The following is a 26,467-nucleotide window of genomic DNA, read 5'->3' on the forward strand; positions in this document are numbered from 1 at the left end:
CTAAAGAGATGTGTATATGCTCTTTCCAATACTATTTATGTAGTATAAAAGTAAATAAGCCTCTAAATAAGAGACAGATGAACCATTTCCCAGTAGTGGCAGCATTAGCCAGCAAGTGCTACAGAAGCAAGAAGCAATGTCTTTGGTTACCATTTTAGGTAAATCAAATTAGACCCTAGGCTAGAAATTAGCTTTCTAAATCGTATATTACCTATCTGCTTCAGAGGCATTTGGCTGATCATATAAGACACTTTTAGAATTCATTAATTTTAACACAGTAAAGATTAACTATAAAGCTCATGATCACTGTCTTGTATTTAGTATACTAAACAGATCATGAATTGTATAATAATTCTGACAACACTTATGTAACATTGAGATTTTTCTCACTCCAAAGTCCCCATAAATATCAGTTGTAGAAATACATGAGCATATACCTGGTAGTTTTCATTTGTGGCATTAGATAAATTCATTTTAAGAACTGACAACTTTGGCCAAAGTTCTAGATTACCCTTAAAAGTGTAAGATAATAATTTCCATTGAGTTATTTTTTTGGATTTAGGTTTATGTAGAATGTAAAGTGCATCAGAATTTCATTAAGGTCACCTATCCTGTGGTGTGAATTTAGTGCAACAAAATTTCACATTCTGTACCTTCTCTCAGTTCATTATTTTCCACTTATCTTTGAACTTCTATAGATTTACTTTCTTTATTTTATCAAGATGTGGCAGGACACATACCACAGTATTTGGATACAAATATCTGGATAACTCTGGAAATACAACATTCTCTTAGTACAAAACCACTGAAATGAGGACTTAGGAATCGTGCATTTCCAGCACTTGACCTCACCGATCGCTTTATAAAAAGATCTCATTTTGTATATTACCAGGTGAAATTAACCCCAATTGAAATTACATTGAAACCCATTTGTCAGCCAAACCATTTGAGGTTATATCACAGAATTAATCATTTCTGTCACTGTCAGCAAAATCAAATACTCATATTAATCCATATCATGAAATAATAAAAGTAGAAATAAAGTTGGAACACTAAAAGAGATTTCTCAAGAATTTGAAATATAGGTTTTAACAAACACTTATTGAAATTAATCAAATCTCAACTGGAATCTAACCTAATACTATCTGAAATTCTGATAAATTTTTTGGGGGGGTTAGTGGACTTATTTTTAGCAAGTATTGCTTTATTATCTTTGATTCCTACATATAGCACAGTGCTTAAAACATGGTTATACTCAATTAGTATTGGCTAAATTAAATTATTAGAATATGTTTAATACATGAAAGTATCCACAAGTATGTGTACATTATTGTCAAAAATAAAACAAATTTCATAGAAAAATAAATGACAAATACATAGAAAATATATACTAAAATTTTTCTCTAGAGAGAAACCATTCTCTCTAAAAACAAATACATGTAAAACTGATACCTTGGTCAGCTTTACCTGTGCCATACTGACATTCAATCATGCCTTACAGGCAAGCAAGCAAAAAGCAAGAAATTAAAGCTTGAGTATAAACACTAAAATTACATGAAACAAACCTGATTTTCATACACTGCCATATATTGTGTCTTCCAAGAAAACTCAAAGGAAAGACTCATTAGTAATTTAGAATTTTATATTTGCATTTTCTATGCCATTTGCCGTAAGTGTACTTTGTTCAACCTAATTTTAAAAAACACATTCAGTGCTATGAAATTTTCACAAAAAAACCACTTACTTTCTAACTTTATAAATTATTTCTTACAAATATATAATTCACCAAAGAATATGGAATATTTTAATGCTTTCTAAAAACACAGTGGTATTTTTAGCATGTTTGGGATCTAGCAGCTACTGTAACATCAATTCTTTTTTCCATTACTTCAGTTATCAACTATATTTTTTGAAAATATTTTTAGAAATAAGAGTTGCTGCATATTGTCTCAACCAAATATTACTGATACATGATTAATGTTTACCGTAATGGAAACAACAGACTATTTTTGTTTAACAGAGTGATAATCTGTTAATTCCAACTAGAATAATTCATATCAATTGTTTTCATATTTTACTATCCAAACATATTACTGCAAATACAACAATATTTTTCTTAACTTTATAACAGGAAAATCTGAGCATCTCTTCACAAAGGTACATAATATAGTGAATGCTTTGTGTTTCTTATAAAATGAAGTTACTTTAAATACTAATGTCTATTTACTAAATTCTCTTAATTACTACTTCATATTCAATAATTTATAAAAATGTGCATCAAGCCTTGAGGTGAAACGGTCCTGACACACTGGTTTTACATCCTTGCCATAGAGTAACATTTATAATTAATTCTTGCACCTAAATGAATATGCATATTTTGTGCAAATCAGAAAATGCTTTAATTTCAGGGATATCATTTTAACCTCCAGGATGAAAGCCATGGGACATCATTGTCCTTATTGTTACCAAATAAATGCTCTAGGGGAAGCTTTGATTTTCAAAACGCAGAGTCAGGTACACGGTTTTGCACAAAATGCAATCTGAAAACATCAACCAGATATTATTTCTCATTTGACATCAACCTGCCTTTATCTGACAAGTAAATTGGGTATACAGCCAGATACACAGAAAAAAGATGTAAACAATATATATTCTTTATAAGCACCTGAAATTATGTCCCAAAGCCAGCAAATATAGGAAATGATTGAGTAAGATCATTTTTTGAAAAAATACTAACTGATCACTTTACTATGCTTTATGTTCCTAACGCTAGTTTTAAAAATAATAATTATCAACATTTCAGGCATCTGCCAAAGGGCTCTCTTTGTTGTGACATGTCAAACCAAAAATGCTTATTACCTATTCCTTTAATCAAAAACTCTAAGACCAAAATGAATATATCCATAATCATTTTTTATTCTATGTACTCTAATATAGCAGTTACATTCCAATTTAAACAGAAAGCCAGTTTGTTTCTTCCCATAGTGATTTTCAAATTCAACTTGGTGACTTTTTGAATCTACAAAAGAGCATGGGTTGGCTATTTTCTTTTCCTTTACTGTAGCCTTTATCCTTTCTTATCCCAACAGGTCTCTCTTTTTGCAGGAATTCACAAAAGACCGTAACAGTTTCAAATGATCTTACTGTTATTGTGACATGTAATAATTGACTGATTTTACACTTATTGAGACATATAGAGTAGGGATTTATTATGACATCATTCCGATTGCCTTTCTGTTTTTTTGAAATACATATTTTGAATCATATATATGATAAATATATATTTATCATCCAATTTATTAGGCCTTTTTCCTATTGCTTATTATAGTCATTGAATCAAAAAGCTGACATGAAGCTCAAAAATCAGGTGGCATTAAAGGTCCTGCTGTCTTCCTAGGAGTCCCACAAATACAACTTCACATGACTAACAATTGAATAGCTAGTATCCTGTTTCATATGCCTGCCCCTACCCACTGAAACTCATCAGATTAACAATTTCAACTATCTAATATGAAGATATGTTCTAAAACACAAATAGATCTAGAGGAGTAATCACAGGAAATTTGCATTTTTGTTAAAAGAGAATGATTAAGTGAGCTTGGGTTCACAAACTATCAGAGAACTATTAAGCTTAAAGTTTTACTTAAAACTTAACTAAAAGATGCAATGGGGACCCTCAGAGTACTGTTGTTGCAATATACACTAAAATATTATTTACCTAGAAAATGAGCTATTTGATCTTGTTCATACAATAAGTGATTAAATGATAGAGGGAAAGGATAACATAGACCACTGAAAAGACTGTCTCCTGCATGCTACCTTTGCTAAAAGAGTAGCTATGTCCTTTAATTACAAACCAAATTTGCTAATTAATTAGCTTCCACTTTGATAGGCAGAAATAACAGGATTACAGTGAAAGGTGTGTGTGTATGTCTGTGTGTGTGTATGTGTATCTGTGTGTATTTTAGACATATCATTAGTAGTGAAATTAAATGAACTCCTCCAGATTTAACACAGAAAGATGAATTTAAAAAGATGAACATTTTAAAAAATTAAAGCTAATTGAGGATTAAGAAAATGAATCAGCTAAGTGTTATATTTTCAAATACATTTAGTTTAACCAACCCCAAAGCCTATAAATATTACAATAGTAAAATGAGAGACCATGTGACTATTTCACAAAAATTCTTTTTTCTTATTTTCTTTCTCAATTAGGAGTATCTTATATTCACCTGTTCATTGCAGGCTTTTAGCTCCCAGCAGCAAATGGAAAGGCAGAACATGGCAATGGGCCTTTTGAAACCAAAAGAAAAGATTGTCACTCCCAAACTACCAGCTATTTCCCTTTTGAATACAAACACACTATTTGAAATAATTCATTTAGCTTTTTCTAAAAGCACCTTGTATAACCTTGCAAGTGGTGATTTGTAATATGGCAGGCTGTTATCAGGCAGCTACAATATTTTACCTCAGCTCAATAAAGAGCAGCATTATTCTAAAGTTCATTCATACAGAAACATTTCAGGGGTGGTATTTTCCAAGCCTAGTTCATGTTTATTCATTTCCTGATTTGGGGGTGGTGTGGGAGGAGGAGATTGGGCTGATAAGTCATCTTCCTCCTCACTTAGGTGACTGACTTTCAACTCACGAAGGACTCTGGCAGGTTTTATCTGTATTACACAGCCAAAAGGGATTAAAATAATCTTACATTATAGCATCCTATGCATTGCAGTGTCTGCATTTGACTACCTTCCCTTGTCCTTTTGGCTTCAGTGCACATCTGTCCAACTTCTACGAGCCAGGGCCTATATATTTCTTGCTTGAGGGCTGGCTCTGGCTGGCAGAGCCTGCTTCTTTGCCCCTACATGACAAGCATGACATATCAGCGAATTAATGCCTCCTAGGAGCTGCTCTCAATCTAAGGCTGATGAAATTCAGGTAAATATCTTAGCTCCCTCACTTCTCCACTTGTGTATGCTTATCTTCTAAAACTTCCCGGTGTGATTAAGCACCAGTTGCCAATAGCAGTAACTTGCTTGAAAATAAATTCTATGTGGGCTCCTTTTTTTGCAGGTCTAGTTTCCTCATTTCCTGAGATCACTTCAAAAATAAATTACCTGCATTTCAAATGATTTGTCTCAAAGCCTACTATTTCTGGGGGAATTTGTAAGACACTGTGCAACTCTTACTAAATAAGTTTGGGCCTAACTTCAGCCAAAATGAATGAAGGGCAAATCTGAGATACATATTTACCCTAACACACAAGCAAAAATAAAGATGTCAACAGGGAATAACTGTATTCTTTCTCCTTATTTTTATCTCCGAGGATTAGTAGAGTTTGAAAAGGAAAAAATTTAAATAATAGTGTACAATATACAGATGTTTTTAATTTATACATAATTACAATTAGACTTACACACGTTCAAATAAAAAATATTTTTTCTTTAGAAATTAATAAGGTTTGTTTGGCATCTTAGCTAGTTTCAGTGCTGGGAATTAGTAGTAGTACAAGTAAGTTTCTACACTCAAGTCCTAATTTCAATGTCTGCTTCTGGGGAACCCAAACTGAAACATTATAAGAGATTGCTGTTATCCTATGACCAGTCCTGTTCTCCTTTGCAACCCTTTTGGTTTCAAATAACATAAGCCAATTGAAGCCATCTTAAACAATCATCACAAAAGGACATATCTTGCAAAAATTCCGGAGTTTCTCAAGAGACCAAGGTCAGCTGGGCCCCTTGAAAGACTTTGTTGGAAGGCCACAGGAAACCAAGGAAATTCTCCTTCATCTCTACCTCACTGTTTTGTTCTGTCTGAAGATTAGACCTACAGCTCCAAAGTTTACATGTCCTCTGTATTCGGAATCAGCCCAACCTAGTTTGCTTCCTCTCAGTTTTAATGCCAAGTTCCCATCAGAAACAGTCTTTTAGCTGCTCTGAGCCATTTGGCTGCAGCCAGGTGAACAAGGGTCCAAAATAAAAGTGCTCAGAGAAGGAGACAGGGGTTCTAAAATGGGTCAAAACAAACTTGGACAATCTCCTTAAAAATCTCATAAAACATCAATGATATAATAATAACACATACTAGGGAATAGAAAGTGGAGCACATAAGCAAATTGTATTTATTTTTTGTTTGTAACGGGGAGTAGTCAAAATGAGCTACAGACTAAGTCAAAATGAGCTACAGACTAATGATAAATGTGGAAATGCACCAGAGATTTTATTCTCTCCTATTCCCCCCATGTGGATCTTAAACTGACTAGTACTGCAAAAATTTGATAAAAGTATAAACAGATGCTTTCAGGGATTCAAATCTATCAACTACTACTTAATATCAAATCATATATTCATACACAAAATATTTTGTGATTAAATTTCAAAACCGTTTTGCTTTAATGATAAGTTAAGAAATTATTGTTCAATACTATGAAATTGTAAAAACATAAGATGAAATAGATATTTATATGTTATCTAGGCAAAAGTTCCATTTTCAAGAAAGTATCAACACATAGCTTTTGAAGAAAACAAAGTATTTTTCTTTTCTCATAAATTTCTATAGAGGTATTAATCCTATGGGAACACATTTCAGTATTTTATAATTTTATATCGCTTGATAGCATCTAAATTCATTTCTCTTCCTGTCCTAAACGCAAACAAAGATTTTCCACTGCAACACTATCCTAAACCCCATTATACAGGTTCATTTGCTTTTGGGGGTAGTAGCTTTCATGCCCATAAAAACATACTTCTTTGAGAATTACCTCACCAAATGCCAGCACTGATATATTCTGTCAGTCTAGATCATTGTTAAATCTTCTTTTTGGTTATTAGTGTTGACATGATGAGTACATACATGCTTACTAAATGATAGTGGTTTAGTACTTGAGGGATAAGTATAAAGCCACCAGTCACTTATGCTGTTGGGCAATTTCAAGAAATTTATGTCACATTTCAGGGTGACAGCAATGCTGGCCGCTAACACGCCCCTGAAGATGAAGATATAAAGATGAGCTATCATCGTGGATGCAGATGTAGGTCTCAGTTGTTAGTCTATAAGTACATCTACTCTACCAAGGGTGCGGATGCCAATTCTGTTTGTATAAAATATATTGTTTTCTTGAAAAAGTGTAAAAACCATACAACATACTGTCTAAGCTTACATGGTCCTTTTTAATGGAAATGTTTAATGTGTTAATAGATGAAAAAATGTTTCTTCAATGTTTTTTCACACCAGAGCCTACTTTGCTACTCAGGACAGTGCAGTGCTTAGGATTTACTAGATAGGATTACATAGCTATGTATAAATTTAAAGTACAGTATAAACAAATATCATGCTTAATAATCTCAATAGAGTCACTGTCTCCTTCAGAATTAAAACAGTCATGCAGAGGGTCAATATTGAAAAACAATTCATATATTCATAAAACACTATAAAATTTATTTTGCCAGATTTCATATATTTAAACACAAACCTTCATTGTATTTACACTGTATTTTTGAACAATTTAAACACAGCATTGGGCAGAGAAAATTTTTTTCAGCAAATGATTCTGGAACAACTGGATATTCCAATTAAATACTTTGACTATCTTGACAACACATACAAAAATTATTTCTAGATGGGACATAAACCTATACTTAAAAGCTAAAACCATAAAGCTTCTAGAAGAAAATATTGAGAATAACTCTGTGACCTTGATATAGGCAAAGATTTCTTAGAGAGGACACACATAGGACTAAGTATGAAAAAATTATAAATTGACTTCAGCAAAATTAATAACTTCTCCTCTTTGAAAGATGAAAATATTAAAAGCTGAGCCACATATTAGGGAAAAATATCACAAAACATATTTGTAACAAACAATGCAAACCCAGAACACAAATAACTGCAACAAGAATAAAAGACCCACAATCCAATTAAAAATTTTTCTCAGCATTCTAGGCACTCATTTCAAATAAGAATACATATAAATGAGCCCCCCCAAAAGCACATGAAAGCATGCTCTTCAATATTAATATTCAAGGAGATGCAAATCAAAACCACAGTAAGTTACCACTGCAAACCACTGAAGTGGCTGTTGTTAAAAAGACTGAGAACTTCAAATGTTGGCAAGGAAATGCAACAGCCAGAATTTTCATACATCACTGGTAAGACAGTGAGATAGTATAAGCATTCTAGAAAACTGTTCGGCAATTCCATATATTATAATAAAAGGTTAAGCATATATATGCTCTAAGACCCAGCAATTACACTCCATGCGAAGAAAACATGTCTATAAAAATCCTGTACATGAACTTTTATAACAACTTATCTATAATCAGCTAACACTGAAAGGAGCCCATATGTACAGTCATGATACTGAATAAACAAAATGGGACATATTTGGTCAACGGTGTACTTCTACTTCTCAGCCATAAAAGAAATAAACTATTAATAAATGCAACAACATGGATGACTGTCAAAGATATACTGAACCTAAGAAAAAAGGAAGAATATATACTACATTATTCCACTCATATGAAGTTGAAGAACAAAATTTTCTCTAATAACAGAAATCAGAATAGGTGGTTCCTAAAGGAAATGGAGGTGATATAGTTTGAATATTTGTCCCCTCCAAAATCTTATGTTAAAATGTGATCCACAATGTTGGAGTTGGAGCCTGCTGGGAGGTGTTTGGATCCATGGGAGTGGATCCCTCATTAATGGCTTGGTGCCTTTCCTACAGTAAAGAATAAGTTCTCACTCTATGAGTTCACACAACAGCTGGTTGTTTAAAAGGGTGTGGAACCCCATCTCTTTCTCTCTCTCTCTCTCTCTCTCTCTCTCTCCCCCACTCACCCCCCGCCCACCTTTCTCTCTCTCGCCATGTGACACATCAGCTCCTCTTCCATTTCTGCCATGATTGGAAGCTTCCTGAGGTCCTGCCAGAAGCAGATGCTGGTATTATGCTTCCTGTGCAGCCTGCAGAACTGTAAGCCAAATAAACCTATTTTCTTTATAAATTACCCAGCCTTGAGTATTCCTTTATAGCAATACAAAAAAGACTGAGACAGCAGGTTATGGAAAGGGGTCACGAGGGAAGTCTCTGGGCTGATAGAAATGTTCTCTACTTTGCCACTGGTATTGTTCACACGAGACTATACAATTACCAAAACTCATTAAGTTTTATACTTAAAAACTGCATTTCACTGTTGATATATTTTACCTCAACTTTTTTAAAGTAAGAAAACCAAAGCAAAGTAGATAAGGAAAAAAATCTTTATTAATTTCTGCTATCAGATGAATATGGCATATATACTTGCATAGGATTCACGATGACTGGATGACCTATGAGATCATTGGTAAGAACCTATGTCATAGATGAGGAAAGAAAGGCTCAAAGAGATTTAGAAATTGGCCCACTGTCACAAAGCTACCAGGTTAGCAGATCTGGCACTCAAACAGTAATATTTTGAATTTACCTACCATGTTTTTTCTACTATAACGGTAGCTTTCAGCATTTTTTACCATATTCCACAGTAAGAAATGCATTTTATATAATGACCTGGTAAATCCACAAACAAATTCCATATACACACACAAATTATAATAAATGTGTCAGAAAGTTACGTTTAACCTTAAGTATATATATAGTATACATACATATATACACACAGGTATGTGTATGTATGAATAAATATGTATGCCTGTGTGTATATATAGTCATATGCCACATAATGTTGTTTCAATCAACAATAAACCACATACAACATCGTGGTCCCACAGGATTATAATGGAGCTGAAAAACTCCTAAGGTTTAGCCATCCTAATATCTAGCACAATGCATTACTCATGTGTTTGTGGTGATGCCGGTGTTAGCAAACCTACTGTGCTGCCAGTAGTATAAAAGTATAGCACACACAATCATGTAAAGTTCATAATACTTGATAATAATAAATGTGTTACTATTTTATGTATGTATTATACAATACTTTTTACTGTTATTTTAGAATATGCTCCTCAACTTACATATTTTAAAAATTACTTGTTAAACAGGCTCAGGCAGGTCCATCAGGAGATATTCCAGAGGGAGATATGATTATCATAGATGATGACAGTTCCCTATGTGTTATCACCCCTGAAGACCTCCCAGTAGGACAAGATGTAGGGTGGTGGATGACTGTGAAATTGATGATCCTGATCTTGTATAGTCCTAGGCTAATGTGTGTAGCTGGGTCTTATTTAACAAAAAAGTTTAAAGAGTAAAAAAATAATAATAATAAATTTAAAAATCAAAAAAGCTTACAGAATGTAGATATAAAGATATTGTTTAGCTAATTGCAAAAAGTCAAAAAGCTTTTAAAAATTAAAAAGCTTATAAAGTAAAAAAGTTATAGTTAGCCATTAATTTATTATTGAATAATTTTTAAAAAATAAATGTAGTGCAGTCTAACTTACAGTGTTTATAAAGTCTACAGTAGTGTACAGTAATGTCCTCGACCTTCACCTTCACTTACCACTACTGACTAACTCACCCAGAGCAACTTCCAGTCCCGCAAGCTCCATTCATGGTAAATGCCCTATATAAGTGTACCACTATTTATCTTTTATACTGTATATTTACTGTACTTTTTCTATGTTCAGGTATACAAATACCATTGTGTTACAATTGCCTGCAGTAATCAATACAGTAACATGCTGTACAGCTTTGTAGCCTAGGAACAATAACTGTACCACACAGACTGGGTGTGTGGTAGGTATTCCATTTAGGTTTGTGTGAGTACACTTTCTGATGTTCACACAATGATGAAATCGCCTAATGACACATTTCTCAGAATAGATCTTTGGCACTGAGCAACAAATGACTGTATTTGAAATGATACACAAGCACATCCTTTTTCTTAGGTACAACACAGTCATGATTTCCTCCAATACTGAAACAGACCTATGTAGCAGGCTGCGTTGAAAGATAATACATTTATCTTTTCATACTATATCCTCAGTAAGAGAAATGCTCACATTACAAGAAGCAGTAAGGATCCAACAGCATGCCCACTGAGGCATTCCATCTCATGCTCACCATGGATCATAGCTTCACTGACCCCAATGGAGGCAGTAAATTTCTGTATTGAGTATTGGAGGAAAAATACAAAGGAAAAAAGTATCAAGATGTTGGCAGTGAGTGGTCAGCAAAATCACATATGCCAAAATGTCAGTAAGAATTGTCAAAGGAGAAAGCAGATTCCTACAATGGATTTGAGAGAGGAAAAGATTCAGGATTCCAAGAACAGTCCTATAAAAGGAGTCAGAATTAATTTCACAATTTTATAATATCGTATGTAGTTTTGTAAAAGGATGTTCCACATTACACTGAGCAAGTTAGAAAGGTGGAAGTAGACAGGATGAAGAATGGAGATATAGAGAATAGGAGACTACAGGAGTACTGATGTAGTTTACAGTGAGCAAAAGAAACAATATGCAGCTGTCATTACCTTTTCAGTTTAGAACTAAGACTGTACGCAGTTTGCACATGAGGAAAAAAAGGGATACATAAGTTAAAGTACCTCACTCAGAATAACATGGGTCTTTAATTCTAGGAAGAAATAATGGACTTAGGGAGACTAGCTTCAGCATCTGTTTTCAGCCACTACCCTCAAATGCCTCTCTCATTTTACTGTCCCCATTTATAAATTAAATCACACAAAATTGCTATTTTTTCAGGTCAAAATGATGAAATATTATCAATTTCATACAGTTCAACATATTACTTACTCCTAGCTCTCCTCCCCTATGAAGTCAAAGTTCTTCAGCGAGTTCGCCTACCTTCTCTCATAACCTCACTTCCTATTCATTCTTCAACTTGCAGAAATAAGGGATTTTGTCCAACCCTTCTCTCAGTCTGTTCTTTGTTGCCAAATCCATTAGAGGCTCTTAATCCCTGTCTTACTTGATCTACTGCAACATTTGAAAATATTGAACAAATCCTTCATTCTTCAAATACCCTATTTACCCGATACTGAAATTACTTGGTCTTTCCTACCTACATTCTAGTAAAGTCCTTTTAGTCAACTTTGAAGATGAGTTTTCTCCTGTCTTTCCCTTAAATACTGTTATTCCTCAGAGTTTTATCCTAAGTCTCCTTTCTATTGCACTTTATATGCTCTCTCAGGGTGATCTCTTCTACTCCAAAGGTCAATTATCACCTAGATGCTAGTAAAACGTAAACCATTGTCTGCAGCACCATCTTTCTCCAGACCCAGCTCTCCACTTGCATTTTTACTTGAACACTTCACAGTCCCTTCAGTGTGTATCCAACTGAACTCAGCATTAACCTTCTTTTAATAAATATCTCAGTAACTGACACTGTCATTAACTAATTACCAATGAGCAACCTAGATAGCCAACTTGACCACCCTTTATTTTTCAGCCCCTCTATCCAACCCAACACTTTACATTTTACTTGAATTCTTTTTTTTTTTCTTTTTGAAATGGAGTCTCTGTCACCCAGGCTGGAGTGCAGTGGCGCGATCTCAGCTCACTCTAACCTCCACCTTCTGGGTTCAATCAATTCTCCTGCCTCAGTCTCCTGAGTAGTAGGGACTACAGGCGTGTGCCACCACACCTGGCTAATTTTTGTATTTTTAGTAGACACGGGGTTTAACCATATTGGTCAGGCTGGTCTTGAACTCCTGACCTCGTGATCTGCCCGCCTCAGCCTCCCTAGATCTGTCTACTTTTCCCTGTCTATGATATCGTTATTTGAATCCAGGCCACTGTAACTTCTCTCTCGAACTGTTGCTGTAGCTACCTGATCGCCTGCCCATGTCTTATACCTATCCAATCCAGTCTCCAGCAATGCAGCTACATCATACTTTAAATAAAACTCCATCACACTTGCCCCTTTTTAATACCTTTCAATGACTTACCATTGCTTGTAGCATAAAATCCAAAATTCTTAACATATTTTACAAGGTATGTGTGATAAGCCTCTACCACTCTCTAGACACACTCTTCTTGATTCTTTCTCCTTTACTATGTCTCCAATGATGCTTAACTTCTACCAATTTGAATAAATATTCTCTTTCTTATCAGATTTTAGAGATGTTGTTTACCATATCCATGTATAATTCTCTCCAATTTACAGCTGCTTCATCACTGAATCCTGGTCATATTCTACTTATTTGTAGAATCTCAACTAATATGCCCCTTCCTATGGAAGCCTTTCATCTCCATAGGCTTGTTTAGGTGTCCTGCCCCAAACTCCTAAAGCATTATCTACTTCTCTTATCATTGTATTATGTAGATTTTTATGTATCTCCTTCCCCTTCCTCAAACTAAATGTAAATCTCAGATAGTAATGAAAAACACAAACAATAAGAACCAATTGGGTCAAGTCTGTATTGCTTCTCTTTGATTCCCAATTAACGTATGCTTAACAAACACAATATATACATATATCGCTCATCAAATACACACACACACACACACACATATATATATATATTCCACTCATTTTACTCAAAGGGAAACCATTTGGTTTACTGAAACTCATTCCAAATACTTATCTGACTTAATTAAATTGCTTTTAATTATCATAATGTTTTATTCTAACAGATTTTTCCTATGTAGAGATGACACAATATCCAATCTTTCAGTAATTTCAGAAGACTAGCTTAATACATAACCATTTATCATACTGAAGTACATTCCAAAGCAATATCATAATAAAATGCCATCTGCCTTAGCATACCAAATGTTCTTTCATCTTCCCACAATTCCTTAAAGGCCCCCTTTTCCACAAGGTCTTGGATGGATAAAAAAGTGGCTTCTACTTTTTGCCAGAAAAAAAACTTAAAACTGTCTGGAGACATGGATGATTCTTAATCCAATTTTACACTTACTAATGTCTTTCCATTTATCATTTTCAGGAATAAACATCATGGTAAATGTATTCTATTATTTAGTCATTCATCTACTATTTGCATTTTATAATACTCTTTTATAAAATGAATGTACTGGTGGATGTAAATCAAATTCCAGAAAACAATTCCTTAAATTTCCTGGAGAAAATTATTTTAAAGGAAACAACAATTTCTAAAGTAATCTAGTTAGTTCACTCTTCTAAAAGTTTATCAAAGCAAGATTTTGCTACTCCCTTAAACAAGTTATGTTCTTTAATATTGTTTGATGTTTCAATGTATAATGGCTGCTTTTTGACACTCCTTCACACTTTTATTGGACATTTGCCTAACCTCTGATTTACTGCTTTTTAAAAAATCCAAATGGATTGTACTACCTTGTAATCTTCCTTTTTATCTTTTCCTATAAAATAGGGACAATATTAGCTGCCTCTCAGAATATAAAGACCTAAACCACTGTATATGTTCCAAAAAAGCAGCCATTACTTGAGTCATCCCTTTCTTCTTCTCAAAATTAAACAAATTTCTTCTCATTCAGCCTCTTTATTGTGTTTCTATCACAGACGCTCCCTCTCCTGAGTTGCAGTCAGGGCTCATGATTATCTAGCATACAACGCTATGAACCTGCTAAAAATATCTATGCTCTAGAGAAAACACACTTATTCTGGTTTTCTGTAAGAAGAGTAAAATCTAATCTTTAATGTTTTAAAGGAAACAGACATCGATCGTGGCATTTCTGATAACAGTATAATAACACCGCCAATCTGTTTCAAAGTTATTAAATTCTAATACCTCAGAACATACAGATAACATTTAAATCAAGCTATATTGCCTTCTGTTTCTGATCAAACGTAAAATTTGCTCACTTCTAAATGTTAAACAAAACCCTGACTGCCTCAAGACCCAAGAGAGGGCCTACAGTTGTTCTTTGTTTCTAGAAGAATTCAGCAAATGTAAGCAGTTCTCTAAAAAATGTGGGAAAAAAAATGCCTCAGCAAACCACACAAAATTATCCAATCACTTTTTGGGTCCAAAGAAGTCTGAAATGTTCCCTCTGCTCTGCCACCACATCACTAAGCTCTCTAAGAAGCAGTCAATATAAGTCATTCAGAAAATGTAGTAGGCTGTCTTGATGATCCTTAATTCAATTCTATACTAAGGTAAATTCCCCCATTTATAAATTTATTTGACTTTTATAAGCTATACTTATATTTTATGATATCATATAATAATTCATCCAATATTTGTATTCAGAAACATATTTTAGAAGTTAATGGCAACAACAACATTGATCTTCTAGATAAAATGTGCATACTAATAGCTGACATTCTTTCAAAGCCTAACATTGGGTCTCTATCACAGGAGACAATGTGGTGTAATGGTCACACGTGGCGTCTAGGTGAAAAGGCCTGGGTTTCAACTTTACAATTTCTTTGCTGTGAGACCTGATATAAATTAATTTATCTAAGCCTTAATTTGTTTAATTTGTAAAACTAATGCTAATAACTACACAATAAGGTTGGTGGGTAGATTACTTGTGGTAATGCATCGTCTAGTACAGTGTCTGGCAAAGAGTAAACTCACAATAAATGTTGAGATGATAATAATGGTAATAATGATAAATCTCTCATTACCATAAACAACACCAGTTATGACTTTCTCTGAATTCCTATATCAGTGGTCTCTAAAATTTCTGTAAAATCTATCAGACCTTCCATATACTTATTTATATCATATATGTATATATATAAATATCTGTCTATATATGTAGTTGAATCCCCTATAGATTATAAACCCCATAAATTAAACATTTGATACTTCATTTATTAATAGCACATATCATATGCAGTTTTTTGGGTTTTTCTGTTGTTTTTGTTTTGTTTTGTTTTGTTTTGTTTTTGAGACGGAGTCTCGCTCTGTCACCCAAGCTGGAGTGCAGTGGCGTGATCTCGGCTCACTGCAACCTCCACCTCCCGGGTTCACACCATTCTCCTGCCTCAGCCTCCCAAGTAGCTGGGACTACAGGCGCCCGCCACCATGCCTGGCTAATTTTTTTGTATTTTTAGTAGAGATGGGGTTTCACCGTGTTAGGCAGGATGGCCTCGATCTCCTGACCTTGTGATCCACCTGCCTCGGCCTCCCAAAGTGCTGGGATTACAAGCGTGAGCCACTGCGCCCGGCCCGTATGCAGTTTTTAACAACACACATTCAAGGGCACATGTGATTGTGTAGTCAAATGCAGTAGAGTACTAGTCTGATGGAATTAATCCTCCAAACTATAACTAAAATATAAGGTAAATAGCCTAATGCTTTTATGATTGTTTATTATCTCTCCATACTGCAAAATCTTTTTGGAAGTACTGTTCATGAGTCAAATGGAGGATGTGCTAAAAATGACTTCTTTCCTCCAAAAAAGTTAATAACAATGGAGCAAGAGGATGCTTGGCCATGACCTCACAAGTATTTGGCAAATAAAAGATGCAATCACTACAGAACTCTGCACTTGAGAAGATGAGGAAGACATATAATATGGATATTTGCTAACATTAATGTAGAATATCAACTATTAGTGGTTATTCCACCTCTAAAAAAAATTCCAAATTCAGTTTATTTTATTGGAATTCAGCAGTTTGTGGGGAATAGTACCAAATTTTGATCTATGAAATATATTAAATATTACACGGTTTATAGCTTTAAAAAATCAAACTGATGTCAGAATATAATTCCAATGAAGATATATTTCTCATAATATAGCCAAACCAAAAAGAAAGATCAAATTCAGTGCTCAAATAAGTGCAAAAGGAAAGCTGATGATACTACACAGTTATTTCCAGGGGTTTCTAAAAACTACCTGCAAACCTCACTTCCTCCCCTTGTACAGCTGCTGTGGGAACAAATAGCTACACTATAGACTGTGTATATAAAGAGAAACTGAGAATACTGATCAGTTATGTTCCCATTCTCAGGTACCAGGCCATAAAAAAACCTTAAAATTAGATAAATATAGAGAATACTACTGTGTCCATTATCTAGATGAATTTATCGTGGTAATGCTCATTCCTATATAACTAGTTAATGAAATATTAATATTAATGTACAAGGCCTAATAGTCAATCAAAAGAAAATTTCATAAAAATATAAATTAAAACACATAAATGAATGGGGATGGGACATTACAGATAAACATAAGAAGACTTTCTTTTCTAGAAAATGGAAAAAAGGAGGCCAATTGTCTCAGTACCACAAGATTCGGGAATGACATTTCAATGGTTTTCTTTGATTTTCTTTGTGCCGCGTATGTGCCAGACTGAGTGCTAGAAAAGCCAGCAACTCAGAAGTATTAAAAGCAGACACGGCCAGGCGTGGTGGCTCACGTCTGTAATCCCAGCACTTTGGGAGGCCAAGGTGGGCGGATCACGAGGTCAGGAGATCGAGACCATCCTGGTTAACACGGTGAAACCCTGTCTCTACTAAAAATACAAAAAATTAGCCAGGCGTGGTGGCGGGTGCCTGTAGTCCCAGCTACTCAGGAGGCTGAGGCAGGAGAATGGCCTGAATCCGGGAGGCAGAGCTTGCAGTGAGCTGAGATTGCGCCACTGCACTCCAGCCTGGGTGACAGAGCCAGACTCCATCTCAAAAAATAAATAAATAAATAAATAAAAATAAATAAAAAGCAGACACACACAAAGCCTCAATCCAAACAACAAAGAAACAAATGGGCAGATTCTCAGATACCTCACAGAGTAAAGAAGGACTTCCCTGTACTATCTTTCCAACTTCCTGCATACGAATAATTTTTCAAAATTGACTTAAAAACAAATGGAAACTTTCGAAGTGGCCTCCTGAGGTTTTGAATTATGCAAAGATAAAATATGACTGAATTAGTATTATCATTGTAAGTGACAGAATTACTGAAAAATTGTTTCTGGAGATATCTTCTAAACACATGGTAGGAGAAAAAGGAAGATATGAGGTCAGCATCATTCAGTTAAGAAACATTTATTGAGGCCTTCTACATATAAGACTGAAGGCAAGCATTAAAAATTCAAAGACAGAAGTCATAGTATGGCCCTCAAGCTTAGAGGGGGAGACAACCAAGATCAAAAAGAATTGCATGTTGCAATGTAGTAGTGGTGGATAGGTTGAAAATATAACCAGAAGTGCACTTAATTTATAATGAATTAGATGAGAAGCCATTATGAAAGGCTTACTAGAAGAAGGAATAGCAGTACTCAGTTTTATTGGATGAAGATAAATTATAACCATGGAGAGAAGCTAACAAGGGCATTCTAAAGTGAGGTCCTAGCATGTGCAACACCTTAGAGATAGGAGAGGACAGAGAGAAGAGCAAGTGTTATTCACATGCGGAAGAGGTAGCAGAGGGGCCAACAGGGGGCTGGTTCTCAAATCTGATGGAGAAAAGCCTGTTTGGCCTCTGCCTGGCACCATCACATACCAGGCACTGTGAAAAGTGCTGCTAATATAATGATGAAAAAGACTTAGTTCTGCTCCTCAAGAGGAGACAGAGAGGAGCTGTTTCTCTAGTGAGAGAGACAGGCACAACCTGATCATTCTAAAATAACAGTTTGAACAGTGATCTAGAGGCGTTCGTTATGGGAATGAGGGGAAAATATCTAGCTTTCTGTGAATAGGTATGGGAATGTCAAGGGAGTGTAGAGAGTGAATTATAAGCAGTTTGGTATACCTGAGAGAAATTAAGCAGAAAGGCTGAAGAGATGCTTCTGGAGAGGTAAGCATATTATAAGAACGTCAAGGGGTATGGACTACGCCTTTCAGGCAATGGAAATTATTAAGAAGCGTGACATGGTGAGACTTTAACTTTAAATGAATTATTGTGACAGCATTGTGTGTGTTGGTGTGGGAAGGAGGGAAATGAATGATGATGAGGGCAAGAAACGGTCAAAAAAGGAAGTAAAACCAGTAGAATATAGTGCCCAGAAGACAAGAAAGGTGGAAAGAAATCAGAAGAAGGTCAACAGTGGAAAGTGCAGCCAAGAGACTTGATAAGGGGTCAGAAAAAATTTACTCGATTTGGCAATACGAGATTATTCTGTCACTAGGGTCATCAGTTTCAGGACAGTGATGAAGACAGAAGCCAAACCGAATAATTCTAAAAAGGTAAATTAAGAAAGTGAGGCAGCTAGTATATACTAGTATTATCAGAAGTTTGAAGGAAACAAGGAAGGACAAATGTCAAGAGAGATTATTTTCTAATATTTGTGGCAAGTGAAAGAAGTATTCTATTTCTTCAAATTATTCACATTGAATCATGTTGACAGCTGCTATAAAGAAAGAGTCGATCGGGAGAAAGAGTAGGAGATACAAATAAAGGATTTAACTACAGAATGAGTCCAGAGATGAAGAGCATTTGGGTCAAGGATATGGATGGCAAGTCAACCCTGAAGAAAAGAAACATTTGGTCTTCTGGGAATGAAAGACAATGACGATGGCTATGGAAGTTTTTAGGTGGTAGGAGGTTAAGGAATAGCAGAAGAGAGATATCCATTTCCTCCAATAAAACAGATGATGAAATCACCTGCTGAGAGTGAAGAACATGTGGGTTTAAGAGGAAGCCTGAATAGGTCTGAAATTACTCTTGAAATAAATAGGACCAGGGCTAATCAAGCTCATGGTTAAAGACTGACAAGTGATCATTTACTAAACATGATATTTTTAAAACCCTCAATGTAATCCTTTTTCATAAGGTAATTTATTTCATAATTTGCTTTATGAGTTCAAATGTAACTCAGCAGTAATCTAAAGTAAGGCAGTGTTTATTTTACTTATTTTCTCAAATTGAGGTGCATCATCATGTTATATTTGTTTAATTTCTGCTTATATTTTTGTTATACACATAAAAATTATTGGCCGGGCACAGTGGCTCACGCCTGTAATCCTAGCACTTTGGGAGGATGAGGCAGGTCAATCACAAAGTCAGGAGTTTGAGACCAGCCTGGCCAACATGGTGAAATCCCATCTCTACTAAAAATACAAAAATTAGCCGGGTGTGGTGGCACGCACCTGTAATCCCAGCTACTTGGGAGGCTGAGGCAGGAGAATTGCTTGAACCCAGGAGGCAGAGGTTGCAGTGAGCCAAAATCGCACCACTTCACTCTAACCTGGGCAACAGCGCAAGGCTCTGTCTCAAAAATAAAATAAAATAAATTTTTAAAATACGGCTTATGTTATCACAAGCATCACAAGCAGAAGTTGTTTTTTGTTTGTTTGTTTGTTTTTGTTTTTGTTTTTTCATCTTAAAAGAACCCTGCCTGGTAGGTATTACTTTTCCTGTTATATAGATGAAGAAACTGAGTATCAGAGAGGTGGAAAAAAAATGACACATCCTATATTTCCCAGTAGGTAGAAGTGTCAATAATCACTCCCAAGTGTTTTTTCTTGTCAAAGTAGAAATTTTCCACTGTATCATAAATTGTCTTAATTGAAGATCAAAGATAACTTGAATTTAATTTTTTGCCCATGTTTGTTTTGTATTTAAGAAACATAAGATTATCCCAAGTCTATTGGGAGAAAAAGGTGATTACATTAATCAAAAGAAAAGTCACTTTAAAGAGTCACAGGAACACTACTTTTTAACCAGAAGCTGTTTTAGACATGACACTAATAACTTTCCTTAATTAAAAAACTTATCAAGCTTTATGAAAAATATTTAAGAAACACGATCAAACTAAAAAATGGTTCTTATTGATAATCTAAATGTAGTTAACTCACAAGTTTGCATTTGAGGTAAGTATTAATCCCTCTTTTCTTAATATTTTTAAGATCTCATTTATATCTGCAGAAATAAAGGCCAAGTCTAGATGGCAGGTCAAACTTTTCACTAAAGTTTGAAAATAGCGCCTACAGCTTTTTGAAAACCATTCGAACTGCTGGAGTATTTGGCAATATTTGACATCGTCATATAATGAGTCAACCAAAATGGTTATGATTCTTTCAGTGCTTGCAAAGATTTCAGGCTAGAAAATCTTCCCCAAACATCTCTTAATTGGACAAAAATTTGTAATGCTCCTAGGAGTATGGAATCACCATAATTGAATATACAAATCTGAACAGATCTATGTCTGTCAGAAGACACAGAATGTTTCCAGATAATATTTTCATGTATATACATTTTTGGCCTCAAACATTAATAGTAGTTCAATAGACTTAAGAACATAAATCTGTCCCCAGTACCCAAAATAAAGTATATGCCTCAAATTACATTTTAGTGCCATAAATATATTATTAATCATTAAACTAGAAAAGAATGAAAAAAGTTTCAAAAATGTGCAGCCATTGAATTTTTGTTCCGAATATACAAACATCACTTCGTTGTATCATCAGTAGTCTGAGACTTAATTAGAATTGCAAAAAAACATATACATCACTTAGTCCAACTCCTTAATTTGAGAGACAAGGAAACTGGGCCCAGGGAAAGAAAGCTTACCCAGATTCAGTTGAGGTTAAAGTGGAATTCAAATCTAGGTATCTAGATTCACAGTTTAATGCACTCCCCAGAAGTAGAAAAGATATAAATAAACTTATGTAATTTCATCTGGCAACCAAATTCAGACACTGAGTAGAACTTTAAGGATAGTCCTGAGTTTGCTGTTTTATCATATTCAAAAGCACCTACCATAACAAGCGGATAACTAAACAACATTATAATCGCAGGATGAACATTATTTTAATTATTTAAGCATATTATAAACAAACTTCAAACTACATTATTCAAGATCTCTTCTGAGTAACAATCAACTGAAATCATTCTCATTGAAAACACACAGCAGAAACAAGTGAAATAAAACAAACTACAATGGACCCCCCCAAAAACCCCAAATAAACATCCAACTAGTACTTTCAACCCCACAGCCTTCAATTCTACATGAAGCACTGTCAATTGAGCATTGATTTGCCTGTATCACCAATCAAAATGCAAAATAAATCATTATGAAAGCTCATTGGTTTATATTACTGCCTTTATATATATTAGCTTCCGGAAAATCATTCTGAAGAACTGAATCATCTGTATCATTTTTACTACTCACTCAGGCTTGACACTGTCTGCACAGTACTGACTGAAATGTACTTTGCACCTTCTTTCCAAATGAATATCTATGTCAGGTTTATTTATAGCCACTCCCTTCAATCAGTGCATTCTCAGGTATGAGAAATAAAATAATCTCAACCATACTCTTCTATAGAGATCTGAAACTAAGCGTGGACATCTTGGCAACTGGCCTTTGGAAAGATAATGAAAGATCTATACCATAAAATATACATTAAGATTATTGAGATTCCAAGAACAATCATCTTACACTCTTTAATTAGCACATGTAAAGAGCCCCAGGTACAGAGAGCTAATCTAAAACCTATGCATCCTTTTGCATAACTCTTTATGTACTCCAAGATTATTATAACCTCCATTCTCTTTTCCTCATTCTGATTTCTCTGAAATTTGGGTACCCTCTTTGTTTCTTACTTAGATGCTTTTCTCTATTTAGGAGCTTTTCCTTCTAATTCTTTACAAAAGCAGGACATGCTTCCCCCTGCTGGGAAAAAATCAAATTACAAGGTACATCAGAACATGTTCTAAGTATTATATCAAGAAATCAAGTTCCTAGGAAAGATAAAATGTTAAGGAACCAAGTGCATTCTCTGACTGTTTTACCAGCCACAGAAATACGTATGCACTCTGTTAAGAGTTTCTTGTATGCATTTATTTAGCTTGGCCGTCTTCAAGTACAATAACTCATATTAATGACTGATGAATTAATCTTTGAGCCACTTGTCTCAAATAGAACCCCAATTAGCGGGTCAGAGAGAATGATCAATTTGTAACTTTTTTTTTTCACTTTAAAGACATATTATAAGCCACATAAAGAAACTTCTGGAAAATATATTGAAGACTATTCAAAATATATTAAAGATACTGAAGACTGGTAAGACTTGCCTTTTAAATCATTTCAAACAATCTTAAACATCTATTAACACATTATTTTACTATTATTTTTATGTAGTTGTCTTTTTTGGGAAAGTTAAAAAAAGTTCATTTTTATTGACTTTACTTTTCCACTTTAATTTCTATTTTTTTCCATTCAGTTACCAAGAAAGTAGTAGGCATAATTGTATTTCACCTTCCCACTTATCTATAAAACTAGCTTTTTCCCTGAAAACAGTTTAGTTATTCAACATGTTCCATGTTTTGAATATAAATCTTTTCCTAATTGTTTAGTATTTAAATATAGAAAAATACCTTACACTTCATTGTTAATATAAATAACAATTCATAAATAAAAAATATAGCTAATGCCTATTTAAATCATATATTGAGGAGCAGAATTTATTCTTCCTTGGTACAACTAAGTCTCAAAAAAAAATCTTTTAATACTGAGGAGCTTGGGTAGAGGAAGTTATCCGTTTTAGTTTTTTGCTGTATGTAAGTCCATAACAACCTTAGCTACAAAACTGCATTGTAACCAATTTGATGATGAAGCAATTCATTATTAATGAAGCATTCATCTAAAAAAATCTGCAGATGTTTTAAAAAGGCATGGGTAAGTAACTACAGATACCATAGCTGTCTTTAGTATTTAGATGGCATTATTATAACATAAATGGAGTAATTCGGTTAATAAAGTTCGTGTGTCTTTTTTCAAAAAAAAAAAACCTTTCAAAGCAATGCAAAAAACAAGACATATATGTTCCTCTAGGAATGAAATCTCCTTTAACATTACAGGTACACAAAAGAAAATGCACACTTGGTAAAATAGTTGATCAATTATAGAGTGTTCCCAGGGACCAATATCTCACAGAGTACCCAATCATCACACTTCAAATAAATGTATAAGCACTTTAGCCTCTACTTACCACATTAACATACATATAAGAATATGCATAGTTTAATGCATAGGTTAATTCTAACACTTTCCATAGGATAGACTTTGATTAAAGGGTATCAAAAAATCACTCCCTAAATGCAGCAAAAAATAAAAATAAAAATACCGATCTGTAGCTACGAAGCTCTTAGAACACTACATTTATCACCATTTACTTCCAAACTGCTTTCCCTTCCCTCTGCGAAGTGAAAATGTCCCTGTAGACCGCGTTACACTTTATGGTTTCTCTATCAATGATCCTAACAGGTCACATCGCCACTGCCATTAGATCTCCGTAGCTTTGGTCTTCTCCAAATTAAGACGTGGAGAAGGAGCACTGCTGTCCGCCCCAAGAACGGGGTCTGTCCGCCCGAGCTCTAAGGCGAGCATCTCCAGGGGGACAGTTTCTGCGAAGGCGGGGAGAGGAGTCCCTCCCCAACTTCACTCCCCTAATCAAGCCGCGGGTGACATAGGCAGCCGGCGGTTTGTGCCCATCTGTGGGGGCAAGTCCTACCTTCTGCCAAAAGGCGCGATGCATGCACAAAAGATGGATCCAGGCTATCTTTCTCTGCCATCAGCTCAGGTAAATATTTCTCCTCTTCCATAGCGCGGACTTCGGACTGTCCCCGGGCGAAGCGCGAGGTTCCGCTCGCTCGGACGCAGGGTCGTGGGGCAGCGCCTGGTTCCCGCGCTGCTCCTCCTCCGCGCGGCGAGGGATCTCTGTGCGTCCTCACTGGCCCATGCACCCAGCACCTGCGACTCCCGCCGTCGGGCTGCGTGGCCCCGCGCCCACACCTGCCGGTCCCTTCCGTCGTCCCTCGCTCGCGCCGAGCCCCGGCTCACACCAGCGGCCTTAACTGGAGAGGCGGGAACAGGGCGCGGCCCACCTCCGCCAACCACTCATTGGTGGTGGTGCCAGGAGAGGCAGGGCGCTGGCGAAGGCCGCGGGCCCTCATTGGGCGGTAGCGCAAGTCGGGTCGCCTGACTGGCAGGAGGCAGCTGCAGAGGGGAAGGGAGCTCGGAAGGTGCAAACGCTTTCTTCTTGCAGCCCAAGCCTTCCCTGGCTATTAGGCATGCCCAGTTTTGTGGAGCTCTCTGTGTCTTCAGCTAAGGCGCAGAGGAGAGAGAGGGCGGGAAAAGCGCAGATTAAACAGAGAGGTCTGAGTCCAAGTGGACAGGGGAGATGGAGATGAGAAGTGAGCCACCCGAGAGGGTGGAAAAGCGCCAGGGAAAGTCTCAGGAAGGTAGATGGGACTTCACCTGCGTCCCTAAGGCACAGGTGTCTCCTTTCCCTCACACAGCTCAGGCGCACTCCAGTTGTGCAGGAATCAGCAGCGCACTGGGTCTGGAAATATAATGAAGACTGCATGTGATCGGCAGCTGGTATTTCCGATGACCTACATCTCAGGGACGCAGTAGGATGTTCATTGATAAACAAATAAAGCGGCTCGAAGAAATATTGTGCAGAGACATGCTTCAGGTGTACAATCATTAGGATATTGAATTAGTTCTGGTAACCTATCCGTGCCTCCTTTCCCCAGACCCTATCTGTGGAAGGGAGGTTGGGAGGGGCTGAATTTAAAAACCAAAAACAATATGATTCATTAGTCACGGTTTGGGAAGGAATTGGGAAGACATGTAGAAGAAAGAAGAGACTAGAAAATAGGTAACCACGTTTGCTCTAATTTTCCCCTTTCTCCTAGTTTTAGATGTGCCAGTATCTTTCACCAGGTACTGTTGCTGAGCTACTTTGTATTATCCCACCTCTATTTAAAGGAAAGTTAAACCCTCATGATATCACCAAGCGTGGAGGCAAGCCCGTCCTTCTTTTACCAATGCGGCTATAAAATGTAACTTGCATGCCTCAATCGCTAGGAAACAATCTTTCCCCAAGTCTTGGGTTCTCGTTTCATAAGCAGTCATTTCCTGATTCTTCTCTCCCCCATTATTTTTGGTGTGGAAGAATGAGGGCCAACTTTGCTACAAATAAAATGTGCTGAAATTTTTCCAACTTATCTTACTGTATTTAAATATTTTCCGTTTAATTTTTAGACAAATTCGGGAGATTAACTTTTATTTGTATAATGTTTAAATAATGTAACGTGCTTCACATTGATTATTTCAATACGTCCTCACAGAAGCACTCTGAAAAATGCCAGCCAAGTATTACTTTCTCTGTTTGTATAAATATGGAAACTGAGGCAAAACAGAGAAATCGTCTCATGTCTAGTTAATGCTGAAGTTGAGATTAAAATTCAATTCTATATTAGCACCATTTATATCCAGATTATACTGCTTCAACCTACCTTTCTGTGTGTTAAATATTTAATTTATTTATGCATGTGTGCATTCAACAAATGTTTATTGGATACTGAAAAGAGTCTAGGGACAGTACTTAAAATTGGAGAAACATTGGTGAACAAGATACATACGCATTCATTCCTTGTCATCACAAAGATGTTTTCTAATGGGAGAAGATAAATAAAACCAAGTATACAAGAGGAATGGTAATTGCTGACTGCAATAAAGGTCAAGAATGAACCAAGGAGTTAAGAAAGAGAATACAAGGGAAGACATTAGTTTCTTTATTTTTGACTAGGGTAAACATACAATCTGGATAAGCAGCTGATATTTACGGTGAAAACTCATGGAAAAGAATGAACCAAGTGAGTA

General features: G+C 35.7%; 1 protein-coding gene across 13 annotated transcripts in view; it reads right to left on the bottom strand.

Annotated features, from left to right (window-relative positions):
* The window catches only part of KHDRBS2 (KH RNA binding domain containing, signal transduction associated 2), a 795,325-nt gene extending 770,478 nt beyond the window's left edge, over positions 1-24,847 (bottom strand). For 4 of the 13 annotated variants that reach the window (XM_055113704.2, XM_055113702.2, XM_055113703.2 and 1 more), the window contains exon 1: positions 24,309-24,838. In XM_055113704.2, the coding sequence (XP_054969679.1) occupies positions 24,309-24,399 (91 nt within the window). In that variant the 5' untranslated portion in view covers positions 24,400-24,838. Of the gene's footprint in view, positions 1-24,308 lie in introns of all 13 variants that reach the window. The other 9 variants (XM_034962289.3, XM_055113705.2, XM_034962287.3 and 6 more) reach the window with 5 other exon arrangements.
* Positions 24,848-26,467: the final 1,620 nt, after the last annotated feature.

The sequence above is a fragment of the Pan paniscus genome, chromosome 5, assembly GCF_029289425.2.
Source record: "Pan paniscus chromosome 5, NHGRI_mPanPan1-v2.0_pri, whole genome shotgun sequence".
Taxonomy (NCBI): Eukaryota; Metazoa; Chordata; class Mammalia; order Primates; family Hominidae; genus Pan; species Pan paniscus.